Source organism: Gallus gallus, chromosome 31 (genome assembly GCF_016699485.2).
Source record: "Gallus gallus isolate bGalGal1 chromosome 31, bGalGal1.mat.broiler.GRCg7b, whole genome shotgun sequence".
Taxonomy (NCBI): Eukaryota; Metazoa; Chordata; class Aves; order Galliformes; family Phasianidae; genus Gallus; species Gallus gallus.
The window spans coordinates 695633-714515 of NC_052562.1; the positions used below are offsets into that span (position 1 = coordinate 695633).

The 18883-nt window shown below is 59.4% G+C and overlaps 1 protein-coding gene and 1 long non-coding RNA gene across 3 annotated transcripts; both read left to right on the forward strand.

Moving 5' to 3' along the window:
* Positions 1 to 2940: 2940 nt before the first annotated feature.
* On the forward strand, positions 2941 to 4812 carry LOC121107896. 2 transcript variants are annotated; one of them, XR_005842284.1, is made up of 4 exons: positions 2941 to 2961; positions 3362 to 3441; positions 3567 to 3678; positions 4758 to 4812. It is a non-coding gene; the product is annotated as an uncharacterized LOC121107896 (long non-coding RNA). The 2 variants fall into 2 exon arrangements; XR_005842283.1 differs by lacking the exon at positions 2941 to 2961 and having other exon boundaries at positions 3297 to 3441.
* Positions 4813 to 13291: 8479 nt separating this feature from the next.
* Positions 13292 to 18785, forward strand: LOC121107802 (coiled-coil domain-containing protein 81-like). Its single transcript, XM_040653972.1, has 12 exons — positions 13292 to 13321; positions 13494 to 13688; positions 13925 to 14182; positions 14534 to 14604; positions 15007 to 15135; positions 15208 to 15318; positions 15687 to 15810; positions 16392 to 16457; positions 16834 to 16976; positions 17184 to 17309; positions 17419 to 17520; positions 18764 to 18785. The coding sequence occupies exons 1-12, from the start codon at positions 13292 to 13294 to the stop codon at positions 18783 to 18785; spliced, it is 1377 nt and encodes a 458-aa protein (XP_040509906.1).
* The last annotated feature ends 98 nt before the right edge of the window (positions 18786 to 18883 follow it).

Consider the following 18883-nt stretch of genomic DNA (forward strand, 5'->3'; position numbering starts at 1 on the left):
CTGCCTTTCGGAACGCGGGGCCTCAAAGATCACCTAGTTCCAACCGCCTGCAGCGGCCAACAGCGAGCTCAGGCTCTAGGTCAGGTTGCTGAGGGTGCCACCCAGGCTGAACTGGAACACCCGTCGGGACGGGGCGTGCACAGCGTCTGTGTGTGGGCAGCCTGTGCCAGCACCTCACCACTGGGCTGTAAGCAGCCCAGTGCCCGCTGCACACACGATGTTGGGTTGCTGTGAGCAATGGGTGCCCGCCCGGGGCCGGGCCGCTCGGCGGGGCAGGGGGCGGCAGCGGGGCAGGCTGGGCCAGGCTGCGGGTTGGACGCGCGTGGAAGAGGAGATCCCTCTCCCTGCCGGTGACCTATACAGAGCTCCAGGTGACGCGGGCTGATGTCACGAATGGGATGCACTGCATCACAAGGATTGTGTTTCCTGGGGCAGCGGCAGTGCCGGCACTTCCCTGCAAGGCCTGGGCGCTGCTGGAGCACTGCTCAGGGGCTCTGTCCTTCTGTGGCCAGGAGTCAGGTCAGGGGCAGCAAGGCTGCACCGGGCGACCCTCGGTGACGCGTGGAGGAGCAGGGGCACTTTGCAGAGAACTGTTGGTTGAGGAGCCAGGGAGGGCATCCTTAGCTGCGAGCCGAGGGCTGCCGGCAAGCGACATGGAAGGCTGCTGGACTGTGACCATCAGCTCGGAGCTGGTCTACACGTTCCCAACGCTCCTGCATCTCTCTGCCGAAGGTCAGGCTTTCCGGGCCCCCTTGGCAAGGCATCGCAGGGGGCTGTTACAGCTGTCAAAAGCCGCAGCTCCTGCTCTCTGCGGTTGGCTGGACGTGGCTGGGGGCTGCTGCGAGAGCCCCGCCCAAGGGTCCCGCTAGGCTCTGGGGACGATGTGGCAGCCAGGTCCCGATAGTAGAGCTGCCCAGAGCCCCCAGGTTCCTTTAGGCATGGCGAGGTCCCCTGTGATAGGGCGGTCCAAGGCCAGGTTTCCCTGGGAGACGGTGTTTCCGTAGGTTCCAGCTCTGGAAACTCAGCTCTCCTTTATCCCATGTCCCGGAGGCTTCCTATGTCCCCGGTTCCCCTCTGGGCTCTGCATAAGGCTGAAAATTGGAGCAAAGCCCAGCCGGCTCTGTAGCCATGGTGGTGTTTTTCTGGGGTGTTTGCGTGCGCCTGTATCGATCACTGTCTGGGTGAGGAGCTTGCCAAGAGGCTGTGAAGAGGCTGGCCTGGAGCCTGACACGTCTTTTCTTTCCTTTGCAGAGATTGTGGCGATCTGGGATGCTGTGTCTGATTACATCCTGGAACAGATGAAGCTGGACAAGGTGGGCTGGTGTCCTGGTGGCCCTCGCCCTGGAGAGGGCCCTAGGTTCAGTCCTGCCCAGAGCGTGGGCCCCGCAGAGCAATCCCTCCCTGAGCACCACAGCAGCACAGTGAGCCCAAGCCGGGTGCCCCAGAGCAGCTTCTTGGCCAGAGCTGCCCTGAGCAAATGTTGGCACAGGCAGGGGGCTCCACTCTGCCCGGTGGTCAGGATGGGGAGAGCAAAGGGAGAAAGGGGGGATTTTTTCTGGCCCTGCGCCAAGCATAACCCTCGGGAATCAGTCCCAGGCTGTAAATGTCCCCTGTGCTGCAAATATCCGGGCTCCTCTCTAGCCAAGGGATGTCGGGAAATACTATGCGGAGGTGGCGTATTGCAGGGGACCACAGATTTTTCCAAAGCTTTCCAGAGAGCGCCATCTTGCCCCGCTGCCCTTTGGGAGCGGGGAGGGCGGAGAGCAGTGCCGCCCTGCTCTTGATGTTCGTGGCTTTTGCCGCCCCTGAAGTACCACAACAGCGTCAGCCTTTCTGTCTTTTCCCTGTGCAGGGAGTCCTGGTCCCGGGACTCGGGCTCTTTGCTGCGGTCCGAGAGCAATTCCACAGCAAAGAAGTGGCGGGTGTCGGTCCGAAGACCTGTCTTCCAGCTGGACATCGGGGTGCTGTGGCTGCAGGACCTCCAGTCGCCCACCGACATCATCCCCGGTGAGAAAGCAGCGGCCACCTTCCCCTTCCCAGCCCCATGGTCCGGCCGGGGCGGTGTTCTCCCTGCTCTTTGGAACGGCTGGGAGCAGCAGAGAATTGTCTGCAAAGCTCGGGGTGCAGCGTGAGTTCCTCCAAAAGGAACCACAGCCCAACCCAACCCAACGACAGCCCAAGAGCTGTTTCTCTAAAGGACCTTCTCTTTGGGACTTGGTTATGAATTGTTGCATGGGAATGTGGGCTTGCTGTGGCAGTGAGGATGTGCCTTCTCCTTGCAGACGATGTCAAGATTGAGCGGCTGAACTACCGGCAGCTCTCGCGAGCCACCGGCATCTCGCTGCACGTGGTGCAGCGCTGCGTGCGAGAGACCGTCCTCTTGTACTGTCACCTCCTGAGGAACAAGGCGCACGTCTCATTCGCCTTCAAGAACATCGGCGTTATGACGTACGAGGACGACTTCCTCTGCATGAGGTTCTTGTCCAGCTGCATTACAACGCTGGAGAGCAATGCCAGCCTGACTGCACTGCTCCACACTGTAAGTTTGAGGAGGTTTTGAGGGTGCGCCATCAGATCACCGCTGGCCAGCCTGGATGTGGCAGGCCAGTCAAATGCCTTTCCCCACGCTTGCCCCCTCTGCTATCTCCACTGGCACAGAGATTTCCTGGATCTCTGGCCCCTGCGGCAAGCCTGGCAGTGCCCTTGCACGGCCTCAGTATTTTGCCGTCCAGCTCCTCCAGAGCAGAGCAAAGCTCTGATGTTCCCGGAAGAGGCTTTGGTGGAGAGCAGCTTTCTCTTGGCATGGGAGCCAGGCTTGCTTCCTGTCAACAAGAGCCATGAAAAAAAATGGCCTAGGCAAGCCTCCAGCAGGTCTGTGTCCCTTTGCAGAGAATTTGGCCGGCCCGTTCTGCTGACTTCGGGTCAGAGACCACCGCTCATTGGAATCCAGGTGTTGCCGAGGTGAGTGCATTTCCTCTGCAGCACTTAGGCTGGCCAGGAGACGGGCTTCCTTCCACCTCCTCCTTCTGAACGTGCCCTGCTGGGTCTCCGTGCTCAGCATGCGGTCGGGAGAAATCCTGGAAAGCCTGGCTCCTGCTTCACTACTGCTGCCTTTTGGCTGTGTGTGTCTTCTCCCGGAGGGATGGGGAGTCAAGGTTGTGTTACTGGTGCCCAACCGTCCCGATTCCCATCAGAGAGAACGGCTGCACGTGGAAAAGAATTTGGGGCTACATGTGCTGGTTTGGCATGGACAGGAAGGGAAGGGGTGCCACGCTTGCGTAACACATAGAGTAAATACCGCCGACAAGCTGCATGGGGTAGGAGGTCATCCTTTTCAAGGCTTGTCACTCTTTGTTTCCAGGTTTCAGCTCGCTGTGAAAAAGAGCAGAGCAGAGGCCGCCGCAGAAAGGAACGCTGCAGTGGCGCGGAAGATGAGTAGAGGTGAGGGACAGGGTCCCAGCAGCAGGGAGGGCGGGCCCTGTCCCATGCCGGGTGGGCCGGATCCACGTTCACGTGCCACGCCCGTGGGGCTGCTGTGAAGAGCTTCTTCCTTTCTTGGTTTCCAGGGGGCACTGCCGGCAGGCTGCTACAGAAGCGGAAGACACTTCCCCCCTCCATGCTGCTGCAATACCAGGCAGGCTCAAGGCAGCAAGATGTGGCAAAGAAGCCTTCTGCCAGGTGGAGATCCTTGGGCAAAAAGAAGAAGGAGATGCGTGTGCCTCGTGTAGGAGTGGCCTCCTCCTTGGACCTGCCAGCTCCGCGCATTCAGAAAGAGCTCCTGACACACGTGTTTCCCAGTGGGGGCCGTCCTTCTCCAGGGCCGGCGAGCGTGCAGCATGCTTGCCTGCGGCAGGCACAGAGCTGCATGTTCCAGCCTGGTCCCCCGATCCCTGGGGGAGCTGAATGCTGATCCCTCTTGATCGCAGAAGCTCTTCTCCCGTCAGGGGTCTCTCCACGTTGCACCGGAGCCCATCTTTATGGTTGTGGGAGCATGGGGGGAGACCAAGGTGTCCCAGGCTCCTGCAGACTCCTCTTGTGCCTGTTTGCAGCGTGCTCCCCGCCGTGTGCAGGCAGCTCCCACGGGAGAAAGCAAGCAGGACAGAAGGAACCATCTACTCCTGCCCAGACCAGCACTGCACTCCCTGCGACAGAGGACTCTAAGAGAGTGCTGCAGGTACCGGCTCTGCCTTGCTGCAGGGACTGTGCTGCTTGAGACTGCACAAATGTTAGCATCATAGAATCACAGAACAGTGCGGGTTGCGAGGGACCATTCAGATCACCTAGTTGCAATCCCCTGCTGTAGGCAGGGACCCCTGTCTCTAGACCAGGCTGCTCTAAACCTGATCCAGCCCGGCCTGGAGTGCTTCCGCACGGAGGGAAGCAAAAGCCTCTGCGTGTGCAGTGATCTGGAGCACAGGCCTTTGGGTGCCATCATTTCTCATTTCTGCCCACTCCTCCGGCTCCTCTGTAGCTGGAGGGTGTTGCACACCTGCCCTGTCTCTTCTTCGCCTCCTGGCCTGCCACCTGCCACAGCACCCTGATTTGAGCAGGGGCTGTGGGAGTGGGATACGACCAGTGAGCCATGTTTTGCCACAAGTTGCGGATCCTGGCCTGGCTTTGGGGCCCCTGATCCTTCAGGGTCAAAGCAGTGCCGACAGGCCAGGCTGCTCCTCCAGAGGCGAGGAGCAGGAGCGTGGAGCTGAAGGAAGGCCCCCAGGGGCTGAGGCTGATCCCTGTATGCTGCTGTCTCTCTGCAGGAGCTCCGGGAAGTGTCTGCCCTGTGGAATGAAGCAGACCGCACGTGGCCCGTGTGTACCAGCAGCAGGTAGAGCAAACGGCGGGCAGAAAGAGCGGCATGGGAAGGCTGGAGTGCAGGGGAGGACCAGCCTCCACTGCAGGTACTGTCAGGGGATCGACCCTGCTGACAAGAGCCGCCGTCCTCTGAGCCAGGGTGCGAGCTCAGCAAGGGCTCAGGGGGTGGGAGCAGGCCGGGCAGCGAGCGGCACGGCAGGGGCTGGCCTGCTCCTCCCTGGGAGGAGAGCTTGGCATCAGCCCCGCAGGGAGAAGGGTGGCGGCAGCCGTGGGCTGGCAGGGCCGAGTCTCCTGCTTGCCAGGGCCTACAGCAGGGCCCTTGACAGAGGGCCTGTGGGAAACAGCCCTGTGCTCCCAGCCGTTTTGCTGACACTGTCTCCTCTTTGGCAGCGGTTTGCCAGTGCGAGCGTGTGGGCTCCGCGTCCTCCAGCCCAGCCCCGGGGACAGCAAGTGAGGAGGAGGTGGAGGAAGGATGTGGATCCTCCGCCGGGAAGTAAAATGGGAACAGCGACCAAGCTGGCACTGCATGCCGAGTAAGTGTGTGCGGGCTCTGTTGGCTGCCTGAGGCACTCGGGCAGCTGTGACCCTGCAGCTCGGGGACGAGCACGGCCCAGGCCAGAAAGTGCTGGCGGGGTGCAAGGGTGGGGACACGCGGCAGCACGGGGGTGCGGGGCTGGGTGAGGGGAGAGCCAGAGGGGGCTCAGCAGAGCCTGAGGGATGACTTTGTCCTCCGGTTGCAGCCTCCTCTCCCCGCGAGCAGCTCAGGTGCTCCAAAGGTTGGAGCCCCACCTCCATCAGCAAGAGGCTTTTGCTGACACCGCGGAAAGAAACCGGCAGAAGCTGGAGCTGAAGCGGCAGCTCCCCTGGTAAGCTGCATAGGCAGCAGATCCTGAGAGCCGGGCTGGAGCCCAGCCTGCGGTACTTGCCTGCGCTCAGCCCGTAACGCTCCGTGCACTGTCCTTTTCACCTCCCTAGTGCTCGATGCTCGTACCGCTCCAGAGGGGAAGGTGCTGGCAACAGTGGTGCTGGAGCTGTCGGCAAGGGGGCTGGGAAGCTGTCCGGATTTCCACCTGTGAATGGCAAATCGTAGAATCAAAGACTTGTAGAATGGCCTGGGTTGAAAAGGACCTTGAAGATCATCTAGTTTCCACCCCCCTGCAATGTGCAGGGTTACCAGCCACCAGTCCGGGCTGCCCAGAGCCACATCCAGCCTGGCCTTGAATGCCTCTGGGGATGGGGCATCCACCACCTCTCGGCAGGCTGTTCCGGTGCGTCACCAGCCTCCGTGGAGTGAAGAACTCCCCCTAATATCTAACCAAATTCTTCCCCCCTTTCTCAGTTGCAAACCATTCCCCCTTGTCGTATCACTGTCCACCCTCGTATAAACAGCCGTTTCCCCTCCAGTTTATTTCTTCCCTTCAAGCATTGGAAGGCCGCAGTGAGGTCTCCCTGGAGCCTTCTCCTCTCCAAACTAAACAAGCCCAGTTCCATCAACCTTTCTTCACAGGAGAGGTGCTCCAGCCCTCTGATCATCTTTGTGGCCCTCCTCTGGACTTGATCCAACAGGTCTGCGTCTTTCCTGTACTGGGGGCCCCAGGCCTGGACGCAGAGTATCCCAGATAAAAATAAAGAGAATTGGCGTTCTTTCCAGTCAGTGTGCTGGTGTCGTGTCTGTCGCCATAAGCTAACGTGAGGCAGCTGGAGCTGTGCTTTGCGGGAGGAATTTGGGCGGCAGCGAGAGCTGTTCCCGAGGCCCGGTAGGCCCGTGCTCTCCAGGAGTGGTCTCCCAGGATGACAGTCACCTCTGCCGGCCGTGCCCGTTTCCTGTGCAGAAGTCGTGTGTCACCTCGTACCCCCACAGCTCCCTCCCAGCAACAGAAATTCCGTGGCAGAACCACGGGGGAGCTCCGTGGGGACGAGGAGCAGGCAGGGGCAAGGGGAACACGAGGGCACCTGAGAGACCTTTCCCGCCAGGGCTCGAGAGCACTCCTGCCTGCAGCTGGGGAGTGTATTGCCAAGGGTTCTGCAAAGGTGGATGCGCTTGCTTTGAACTGCCCCCGGGCTGATTCCCAAAATCAGAAAGGCAAAAGCCCAGCTTGAGCTCAACCTGGCTGCTGGGGTAAAAGGGAACGAGAAACTCTTTCACAAGTATATCTAGAGTAAGAGGAGGACCAGGGAGAATCTCCATTCTCTACTGGATGAGGCTGGGAACGTGGCCACTGAGGATAAGGAAAAGGCAGACGTTCTGAATGCCTTCTTTACATCTGTCTTTAGAAGTCAGACCGGTTATCCTCAGGTTTCTCCACTCTCTGTCCTGGCAGCCTTGGCTGGGGAGCAGACTAGACCTCCCACGATTCAGGCGGAAACAGTCACGGACCTGCTACTCCATCTGCACTGCCACAAGTCCATGGGACCGGGTGAGATTCACCCGAGAGTGCTGAGGGAACTGGCGGAGGTGATAGCCGAGCCGCTTTCCATCATCTATCAGCGCTCCTTGTTGGCGGGAGAGGTCCCAGAAGACTGGAGGCTTGCCAGTGTGACTCCCATCTACAAGAAGGGCTGCAGGGAGGATCCGGGGAACTACAGGCCTGTTAGCCTGACCTCGGTGCCGGGGAAGATTATGGAGCAGATTGTCTTGAGGGAGATCACACGGCATGTGCGGGACAAGCGGGGGATCAGGCCTAGCCAGCATGGGTTCACGAAGGGCAGGTCCTGCTTGACCAACCTGATCTCCTTCTATGATCTAGTGACCCGTCTGGTGGATGAGGGAAAGGCTGTTGATGTAGTCCACCTAGATTTCAGCAAAGCCTTTGACACTGTCTCCCACAGTATTCTCCTCGCAAGTCCGTGGCTTGGACAGATACACTCGTGGCTGGGTAAGGAAGTGGCTGGAGGGCCGGGCCCAGAGAGTGGTGGTGGATGGAGTTAAATCCAGCTGGCGACCGGTCACGAGTGGTGTTCCCCAGAGGTCGGTGCTGGGGCCTGTCCTGTTTTATATCTTCATTGATGACCTGGATGAGGGCATTGAGTGCACCCTCAGTAAGTTTGCAGATGACACCAAGCTGGCTGGAAGCGTTGATCTGCCTGAGGGTAGCGAAGCCCTACGGAGGGATCTGGATAGGTTGGATAGCTGGGCTGAAGCCAATGGGATGGGATTCAACAAGACCAAATGCCGGGTCCTGCACTTTGGCCGCAATAACCCCAGGCAACGCTACAGGCTTGGGGCAGAGTGGTTGGAAGACTGTGTAGAGGAAATGGACCTGGGGGTGTTGATTGACGCTAGACTGAACATGAGCCAGCAGTGGGCCCAGGTGGCCAAGAAGGCCACTGGCATCCTGGCTTGGATCAGAAATAGTGTGGCCAGCAGGAACAGGGAAGTAATTATCCCCCTGTCCTCAGCACTGGTGAGGCTGCACCTTGAGTACGGTGTCCAGTTTTGGGCCCCTCACTGTAAGAAAGACATGGAGGCCCTGGAGCGTGTCCAGAGGAGGGCAACAAAGCTGGTGAGGGGTCTGGAGCACAGGCCTTACGAGGAGCGGCTGAAGGAGCTGGGGTTGTTCAGTCTAGAGAAGAGGAGGCCCAGGGGAGACCTTATTGCTCTCTATAACTACCAGAAGGGAGGTTGTAGTGAGCTGGGGGTCAGCCTCTTCTCTCGGGTGACTAGTGATAGGACTGGAGGGAATGGCTTCAAGCTGCGCCAGGGAAGGTTCAGGCTGGACGTTAGGAAATACTACTTGTCTGAAAGGGTGGTCAGGCACTGGAACGGGCTGCCCAGAGAGGTGGTGGAGTCACCGAGCCTGGTGGTGTTCAAAGAGTGTTTGGATGTTGTGTTGAGGGACATGGTTTAGCGAGAACCATTGGTGAAGGGCGAATGGTTGGACTGGATGATCCTGTGGGTCTTTTCCAACCTTAGCGATTCTATGATTCTATGATTCTTTCTTTACTATTGCTAACCTCCCCATCTTCCCCACATCCCTTAGTAGCTTGGAACCTCTAGTGTTGATTATGCTCTGAGTCAAGACTTACTACTTGTTCATACTGGGATGAAGCGTGCAAGGGTGAAGAAATTGTTATTCTTAATAATCAACATATCTATCAGAGTACGCAGAACAGCAAGATGATCAGTTTTGATAAATTATTATTATCCATCATCGAAGTAATTAGTATTATCCATCAAAACTCCCTTACTATGCATAGTAAGGTAGTTTTCTTACATTAGAAGTGCTTCATAGTCTGGAGCAAAAACACAAAAGGGTAAAAAGAAAGAGGGGAAACTGTGGGAGGCAGACTGTGTTTTTGCAGTGCAAGTTTCCAGTATTTCTGTATGTAGCACAGGATAAGCTGCCTTTCGCAAAGAAAGCTGCTGAACAGAGTAAAGTTGAGACTGGGGCGCTCCGACCTAGGTAAAACTGGCACAGGCACTAGGTAAGGTAGTTCTATAAGGCAGGGGAGAGTTCGGTACAGGACAGGGCTAGTGTGCAGATTGTTGAAAATACTGTCCTGCTATCGTCATAAAAAGACCACAAAACACCCAAAGGCAATGGGTTGGTAACAGACGTTGTACGGAAGTGTAACACAGCTATGGAAGTGCAACAACAGCTATGGAAGTGTAATGGAGCTGTGGAAGTGTAATGGAGCTCCGCAAGTGCAACCATAGCTGTGGAAGTGTAATGGAGCTGTGGAAGTGTAACCATAGCTATGGAAGTGTAACAACAGCTATGGAAGTGTAACGGAGCTGTAGAAGTGTAACGGAGCTGTAGAAGTGCAACCACAGCTATGGCAGTGGAACAGAGCTGTGGAAGTGTAACCACAGCTATGGAAGTTTAACCATAGCTATGGAAGTGTAACCACAGCTATGGAAGTGTAATGGAGCTATGGAAGTGTCACCATAGCTATGGAAGTGTAATGGAGCTGTGGAAGTGCAACCATCGCTATGGAAGTGCAACGGAGCAACAGCGTCGGAAGACTGCGAGCCTGAGACGCTCAAGCAATGAGTGCCAGGAGAGGCTTTAGCGGCGTCGGAGCCAGGGGGTGGAAGGGGATGGATTTCACTGACCAGCTGCGCAATTTCTCCCTTGTCAGTAGGGGGCGTGCGCCCATTATTGCAATACGAAGCAAAGTAGAAATTGTTGGTCTTGAGCGTTTCTCACAGAAAGCAGCCACGTGCAGCCGACTGCACGGCCTGCTGTGTTAATGGCTGGGATGCACAGGGCTGCAGCGCTGGCGTTCTGCTGGATCTGCTCTTCCTTCCCACAGTGACAGCGGAACGCGGCAGAAAGCGCAGCGAGGCGGCAGAGCAGCAAGGAGCTGACGTACAGAGCGCGGGTCTGCTTCGTGCCATGGCAGTGGGCGCAGAAAGAAATGCCGGGAGGGGTCTCTGACCGCCCGGCGGAGGGGTGTGGGGGAGGGGAGAGCTCACGTGGCAGAGCCCCGCACCCGCGGCCGGCAGCGAGGGGCGAAATCCGAGCCCGAGCCGGCTGCCAACGGCCGCTCGCTCAGGCAATCGGAGCCGGCGGCGCTGGCGCTGAGCAAGGAGAGGCCGGGCCGGGCCGGGCCGTTTGCGCGGGGCCAGTTGCCGTGAGGCGCGCGGGCCGGGAGCGGCGCGGGGGCTGCGGCCGTGCGGAGCCCCGTGTGCGGGGGGGCGGGGGAGGTGTGGGCGCGAGGGGGGCCCCGGGCCGATGGCAGCCGGCACAGCCCCCACGGCTTGAAGCCGGCTGCTTACAAAGGCAGGGGCGGCCGTGTGCGCTGCGGGAGCCCGAAATGGACTGGTGAGGGGCCCAACCGGGCCAGCCCGGGCCGGCAGGCTGCAGCGCGGCCGGGTGAGGCTCAGGAGCTGGCAGGCCTCTGCCCCCCTCCGCTGAGGGTTTCGTGCGGCGGAGCTTCTGCCCGGAGGGGCCACATCCGGCACGGCAGGATTCGGTCTGGTTAGTGTGCGAGGGCCGGGAAAAGCTCGCAGGCCTGGGGCTCCGGAGGCAGGCGGAGGATGTCACAGCGCGGCTGACATCACCGGGCTGCTGGAAGCTGGGTGCTGGTCACAGTGCGTTTCCGTGACGACGACGGGCCCTCCCCAAGGAGCCGAGGGGAGCTTTGCTGCTCTGTTTGTTACCCGGCCGCAGCCTGTCGCGGGGGGCTGGGCAGACAGTCTTGCCAAAGATGGCCTGTGGTCCAGCACAACTGAGAGGCACAATCCTTTTGTTTCTCCTCGAACCCTGGCCAGGCTGTGGGGAGAAAAAGCAAGAGGAGAAAGAGGGCACCGGGTGTTGGTGTTCCCCCGGACTGCCACGTGGATCGGTTCATTCAGTGGCATCAAGGCTGGACCCTGCTTGCAGCGGCTTTGGACACCTCGGCCCACGGGATGGATGCATTGCTGTACAACTCCCCAGTGGCCGGAGAGCTTCTCCAGATGCTCATTGCCAACGGGGGCTCCCCCGTGAGTGCGGATCTGGGTGATGGTGAGGTGTGCGGGCGCTTGGTGATGTGTCTTTCCTGAATCACGGAGCTCGTGTAGCAACGATTAGGCCCGCTGCCTTGCTTTATTTCCTTCACTGTTAAGCTTCTCTTTTGGCTTTAGACACTGCTTTATTTTTGGTAGCATTTTGTACTAGGCAGTAAAATAAGCCTATCCCTTACGTTGGTGTCTTTGCCCTTCCCGCTGACGCCGTTGATTGGCAAGCAACGACATTAGCACATGATGGGCACGTAACTTGGACGTGGGGGACGTGACTTGAAAGGCCAGCATCAGGAGGTCTCCTTTGAGAGAGACGTAGAGATTTGGGCTTGTTGAGCGCGGAGGAACAGAAGGCTCTGGGGAGGCCGCGTGGCTGCCTTTCGGAACGCGGGGCCTCAAAGATCACCTAGTTCCAACCGCCTGCAGCGGCCAACAGCGAGCTCAGGCTCTAGGTCAGGTTGCTGAGGGTGCCACCCAGGCTGAACTGGAACACCCGTCGGGACGGGGCGTGCACCAGCGTCTGTGTGTGGGCAGCCTGTCCAGCACCTCACAACTGGGCTGTAAGCAGCCCAGTGCCCGCTGCACACCGATGTTGGGTTGCTGTGACAATGGGGTGCCCGCTCCGGGTCCGGAGCCGCTCGGCGGGGCAGGGGGGCGGCAGCGGGGCAGCTGGGCCAGGCTGCGGGTTGGACGCGCGTGGAAAGAGGAGATCCCCTCTCCCTGCCGGTGACCTAACGAGCTCCAGGTGACGCGGGCTGATGTCACAATGGGATGCACTGCATCACAAGGATGTGTTTCCTGGGGCAGCGGCAGTGCCCGGCACTTCCCTGCAAGGCCTGGGCGCTGCTGGAGCACTGCTCAGGGGGCTCTGTCCTTCTGTGGCCAGGAGTCAGGTCAGGGGCAGCAAGGCTGCACCGGGCGACCCTCGGTGACGCCGTGGAGGAGCAGGGCACTTTGCAGAGAACTGTTGGTTGAGGAGCCAGGGAGGGCATCCTTAGCTGCGAGCCGAGGGCTGCCGGCAAGCGACATGGAAGGCTGCTGGACTGTGACCATCAGCTCGGAGCTGGTCTACACGTTCCCAACGCTCCTGCATCTCTCTGCCGAAGGTCAGGCTTTCCGGGCCCCCTTGGCAAGGCATCGCAGGGGGCTGTTACAGCTGTCAAACGCCGCAGCTCCTGCTCTCTGCGGTTGGCTGGACGTGGCTGGGGGCTGCTGCGAGAGCCCCGCCCAAGGGTCCCGCTAGGCTCTGGGGACGATGTGGCAGCCAGGTCCCGATAGTAGAGCTGCCCAGAGCCCCCAGGTTCCTTTAGGCATGGCGAGTCCCCTGTGATAGGGCGGTCCAAAGGCCAGGTTTCCCTGGGAGGACGGTGTTTCCGTAGGTTCCAGCTCTGGGAACAGAGCTCTACTCAGCTCTCCTCCATCCGATGTCCCGGAGGCTTCCTATGTCCCCGGTTCCCCTCTGGGCTCTGCATAAGGCTGAAATTGGAGCAAAGCCCAGCCGGCTCTGTAGCCATGGTGGTGTTTTTCTGGGGTGTTTGCGTGCGCCTGTATCGATCACTGTCTGGGTGAGGAGCTTGCCAAGAGGCTGTGAAGAGGCTGGCCTGGAGCCTGACACGTCTTTTCTTTCCTTTGCAGAGATTGTGGCGATCTGGGATGCTGTGTCTGATTACATCCTGGAACAGATGAAGCTGGACAAGGTGGGCTGGTGTCCTGGTGGCCCTCGCCCTGGAGAGGGCCCTAGGTTCAGTCCTGCCCAGAGCGTGGGCCCCGCAGAGCAATCCCTCCCTGAGCACCACAGCAGCACAGTGAGCCCAAGCGGGTGCCCAGAGCAGCTTCTTGGCCAGAGCTGCCCTGAGCAAATGTTTGGCACAGGCAGGGGCTCCACTCTGCCCGGTGGTCAGGATGGGGAGAGCAAAGGGAGAAAAGGGGGGATTTTTTCTGGCCCTGCGCCAAGCATAACCCTCGGGAATCAGTCCCAGGCTGTAAATGTCCCCTGTGCTGCAAATATCCGGGCTCCTCTCTAGCCAAGGGATGTCGGGAAGATACTATGCGGAGGTGGCGGTATTGCAGGGACCACAGATTGTTCCAAAGCTTTCCAGAGAGCGCCATCTTGCCCCGCTGCCCTTTGGGAGCGGGGAGGGCGGAGAGCAGTGCCGCCCTGCTCTTGATGTTCGTGGCTTTTGCCGCCCCTGAAGTACACACGCGTCAGCCTTTCTGTCTTTTCCCTGTGCAGGGAGTCCTGGTCCCGGACTCGGGCTCTTTTGCTGCTGTCCGAGAGCAATTCCACAGCAAAGAAGTGGCGGTTGTCGGTCCGAAGACCTGTCTTCCAGCTGGACATCGGCCGGTGCTGTGGCTGCAGGACCTCCAGTCGCCCACCGACATCATCCCCGGTGAGAAGGCAGCGGCCACCTTCCCCTTCCCGCCCCATGTCCGGCCGGGGCGTGTTCTCCCTGCTCTTTGGAAACTGGCTGGGAGCAGCAGAGAATTGTCTGCAAAGCTCGGGGTGCAGCAGTGAGTTCCTCCAAAAGGAACCACAGCCCAACCCAACCCAACGGACAGCCCAAGAGCTGTTTCTCTAAGGACCTTCTCCTTTGGGACTTGGTTATGAATGTTGCATGGGAATGTGGCTTGCTGTGGCAGTGAGGATGTGCCTTCTCCTTGCAGACGATGTCAAGATTGAGCGGCCTGAACTACCGGCAGCTCTCGCGAGCCACCGGCATCTCGCTGCACGTGGTGCAGCGCTGCGTGCGAGAGACCGTCCTCTTGTACTGTCACCTCCTGAGGAACAAGGCGCACGTCTCATTCGCCTTCAAGAACATCGGCGTTCTGACGTACGAGGACGACTTCCTCTGCATGAGGTTCTTGTCCAGCTGCATTACAACGCTGGAGAGCAATGCCAGCCTGACTGCACTGCTCCACACTGTAAGTTTGAGGAGGTTTTGAGGGTGCGCCATCAGATCACCGCTGGCCAGCCTGGATGTGGCAGGCCAGTCAAATGCCTTTCCCCACGCTTGCCCCCTCCGCTTTCTCCACTGGCACAGAGATTTCCTGGATCTCTGCCCCTGCGGCAAGTCCTGGCAGTGCCCTTGCACGGCCTCAGTATTTTGCCGTCCAGCTCCTCCAGAGCAGAGCAAAGCTCTGATGTTCCCGGGAAGAGGCTTTGGTGGAGAGCAGCTTTCTCTTGGCATGGGAGCCAGGCTTGCTTCCTGTCAACAAGAGCCATGAAAAAAAATGGCCTAGGCAAGCCTCCAGCAGGTCTGTGTCCCTTTGCAGAGAATTTGGCCGGCCCGTTCTGCTGACTTCGGGTCAGAGACTACCGCTCATGGAATCCAGGTGTTGCCGAGGTGAGTGCATTTCCTCTGCAGCACTTAGCTGGCCAGGAGACGGGCTTCCTTCCCACCTCCTCCTTCTGAACGTGCCCTGCTGGGTCTCCGTGCTCAGCATGCGGTCGGGGAGAAATCCTGGAAAGCCTGGCTCCTGCTTCACTACTGCTGCCTTTTGGCTGTGTGTGTCTTCTCCCGGAGGGATGGGGAGTCAAGGTTGTGTTACTGGTGCCCAACCGGTCCCGATTCCCATCAGAGAGAACGGCCTGCACGTGGAAAAGAATTTGGGCTACATGTGCTGGTTTGGCATGGACAGGAAGGGAAGGGGTGCCACGCTTTGCGTAACACATAGATAAATACCGCCGACAAGCTGCATGGGGTAGGAGGTCATCCTTTTCAAGGCTTGTCACTCTTTGTTTCCAGGTTTCAGCTCGCTGTGAAAAAGAGCAGAGCAGAGGCCGCCGCAGAAAGGAACGCTGCAGTGGCGCGGAAGATGAGTAGAGGTGAGGGAAAGGGTCCCAGCAGCAGGAGGGCGGGCCCTGTCCCATGCGGGTGGCCGGATCCACGTTCACGTGCCACGCCCGTGGGGCTGCTGTGAAGAGCTTCTTCCTTTCTTGGTTCCAGGGGCACTGCCGGCAGGCTGCTACAGAAGCGGAAGACACTTCCCCCCTCCATGCTGCTGCAATACCAGGCAGGCTCAAGGCAGCAAGATGTGGCAAAGAAGCCTTCTGCCAGGTGAGATCCTTGGGCAAAAAGAAGAAGGAGATGCGTGTGCTCGTGTAGGAGTGGCCTCCTCCTTGGACCTGCCAGCTCCGCGCATTCAGAAAGGCTCCTGACACACGTGTTTCCCAGTGGGGGCCGTCCTTCTCCAGGGACGGCGAGCGTGCAGCATGCTTGCCTGCGGCAGGCACAGCAGCTGCATGTTCCAGCCTGGTCCCCGATCCCTGGGGGAGCTGAATGCTGATCCCTCTTGATCGCAGAAGCTCTTCTCCCGTCAGGGGTCTCTCCACGTTGCACCGGAGCCCATCTTTATGGTTGTGGGAGCATGGGGGGAGACCAAGGTGTCCCAGGCTCCTGCAGACTCCTCTTGTGCCTGTTTGCAGCGTGCTCCCGCCGTGTGCAGGCAGCTCCCACGGGAGAAAGCAAGCAGGACAGAAGGAACCATCTACTCCTGCCCAGACCAGCACTGCACTCCCTGCGACAGAGGACTCTAAGAGAGTGCTGCAGGTACCGGCTCTGCCTTGCTGCAGGGACTGTGCTGCTTGAGACTGCACAAATGTTAGCATCATAGAATCACAGAACAGTGCGGGTTGCGAGGGACCATTCAGATCACCTAGTTGCAATCCCCTGCTGTAGGCAGGGACCCCTGTCTCTAGACCAGGCTGCTCTAAACCTGATCCAGCCCGGCCTGGAGTGCTTCCGCACGGAGGGAAGCAAAAGCCTCTGCGTGTGCAGTGATCTGGAGCACAGGCCTTTGGGTGCCATCATTTCTCATTTCTGCCCACTCCTCCGGCTCCTCTGTAGCTGGAGGGTGTTGCACACCTGCCCTGTCTCTTCTCGCCTCCTGGCCTGCCACCTGCCACAGCACCCTGATTTTGAGCAGGGGCTGTGGGAGTGGGATACGACCAGTGAGCCATGTTTGCCACAAGTTGCGGATCCTGGCCTGGCTTTGGGGCCCCTGATCCTTCAGGGTCAAAGCAGTGCCGACAGGCCAGGCCTGCTCCTCCAGAGGCGAGGAGCAGGAGCGTGGAGCTGAAGGAAGGCCCCAGGGGCTGAGGCTGATCCTGTATGCTGCTGTCTCTCTGCAGGAGCTCCGGGAAGTGTCTGCCCTGTGGAATGAAGCAGACCGCACGTGGCCCGTGTACCAGCAGCAGGTAGAGCAAACGCGGGCAGAAAGAGCGGCATGGGAAGGCTGGAGTGCAGGGGAGGACCAGCCTCCACTGCAGGTACTGTCAGGGATCGACCCTGCTGACAAGAGCCGCCGTCCTCTGAGCCAGGGTGCGAGCTCAGCAGGGCTCAGGGGGTGGGAGCAGGACGGGCAGCGAGCGGCACGGCAGGGGCTGGCCTGCTCCTCCCTGGGAGGAGAGCTTGGCATCAGCCCCGCAGGGAGAAGGGTGGCGGGCAGCCGTGGGCTGGCAGGGCCGAGTCTCCTGCCTTGCCAGGGCCTACAGCATGGGCCTTGACAGAGGGCCTGTGGGAAACAGCCCTGTGCTCCCAGCCGTTTTGCTGACACTGTCTCCTCTTTGGCAGCGGTTTGCCAGTGCGAGCGTGTGGGCTCCGCGTCCTCCAGCCCAGCCCCGGGGACAGCAAGTGAGGAGGAGGTGGAGGAAGGATGTGGATCCTCCGCCGGGAAGTAAAATGGGAACAGCGACCAAGCTGGCACTGCATGCCGAGTAAGTGTGTGCGGGCTCTGTTGGCTGCCTGAGGCACTCGGGCAGCTGTGACCCTGCAGCTCGGGGACGAGCACGGCCCAGGCCAGAAAGTGCTGGCGGGGTGCAAGGGTGGGGACACGCGGCAGCACGGGGGTGCGGGGCTGGGTGAGGGGAGAGCCAGAGGGGGCTCAGCAGAGCCTGAGGGATGACTTTGTCCTCCGGTTGCAGCCTCCTCTCCCCGCGAGCAGCTCAGGTGCTCCAAAGGTTGGAGCCCCACCTCCATCAGCAAGAGGCTTTTGCTGACACCGCGGAAAGAAACCGGCAGAAGCTGGAGCTGAAGCGGCAGCTCCCCTGGTAAGCTGCATAGGCAGCAGATCCTGAGAGCCGGGCTGGAGCCCAGCCTGCGGTACTTGCCTGCGCTCAGCCCGTAACGCTCCGTGCACTGTCCTTTTCACCTCCCTAGTGCTCGATGCTCGTACCGCTCCAGAGGGGAAGGTGCTGGCAACAGTTGCTGGAGCTGTCGGCAAGGGGGCTGGGAAGCTGTCCGGATTTCCACCTGTGAATGGCAAATCGTAGAATCAAAGACTTGTAGAATGGCCTGGGTTGAAAAGGACCTTGAAGATCATCTAGTTTCCACCCCCCTGCAATGTGCAGGGTTACCAGCCACCAGTCCGGGCTGCCCAGAGCCACATCCAGCCTGGCCTTGAATGCCTCTGGGGATGGGGCATCCACCACCTCTCGGCAGCTGTTCCGGTGCGTCACCAGCCTCCGTGGAGTGAAGAACTCCCCCTAATATCTAACCAAATTCTTCCCCCCTTTCTCAGTTGCAAACCATTCCCCCTTGTCGTATCACTGTCCACCCCTCGTATAAACAGCCGTTTCCCCTCCAGTTTATTTCTTCCCTTCAAGCATTGGAAGGCCGCAGTGAGGTCTCCCTGGAGCCTTCTCCTCTCCAAACTAAACAAGCCCAGTTCCATCAACCTTTCTTCACAGGAGAGGTGCTCCAGCCCTCTGATCATCTTTGTGGCCCTCCTCTGGACTTGATCCAACAGGTCTGCGTCTTTCCTGTACTGGGGGCCCCAGGCCTGGACGCAGAGTATCCCAGATAAAAATAAAGAGAATTGGCGTTCTTTCCAGTCAGTGTGCTGGTGTCGTGTCTGTCGCCATAAGCTAACGTGAGGCAGCTGGAGCTGTGCTTTGCGGGAGGAATTTGGGTGGCAGCGAGAGCTTTCCCGAGGCCCGGTAGGCCCGTGCTCTCCAGGAGTGGTCTCCCAGGATGACAGTCACCTCTGCCGGCCGTGCCCGTTTCCTGTGCAGAAGTCGTGTGTCACCTCGTACCCCCACAGCTCCCTCCCAGCAACAGAAATTCCGTGGCAGAACCACGGGGGAGCTCCGTGGGGACGAGGAGCAGGCAGGGGCAAGGGGAACACGAGGGCACCTGAGAGACCTTTCCCGCCAGGGCTCGAGAGCACTTCCTGCCTGCAGCTTGGGGAGTGTATTGCCAAGGGTTCTGCAAAGGTGGATGCGCTTGCTTTGAACTGCCCCCGGGCTGATTCCCAAAATCAGAAAGGCAAAAGCCCAGCTTGAGCTCAACCTGGCTGCTGGGGTAAAAGGGAACGAGAAACTCTTTCACAAGTATATCTAGAGTAAGAGGAGGACCAGGGAGAATCTCCATTCTCTACTGGATGAGGCTGGGAACGTGGCCACTGAGGATAAGGAAAAGGCAGACGTTCTGAATGCCTTCTTTACATCTGTCTTTAGAAGTCAGACCGGTTATCCTCAGGTTTCTCCACTCTCTGTCCTGGCAGCCTTGGCTGGGGAGCAGACTAGACCTCCCACGATTCAGGCGGAAACAGTCACGGACCTGCTACTTCCATCTGCACTGCCACAAGTCCATGGGACCGGGTGAGATTCACCCGAGAGTGCTG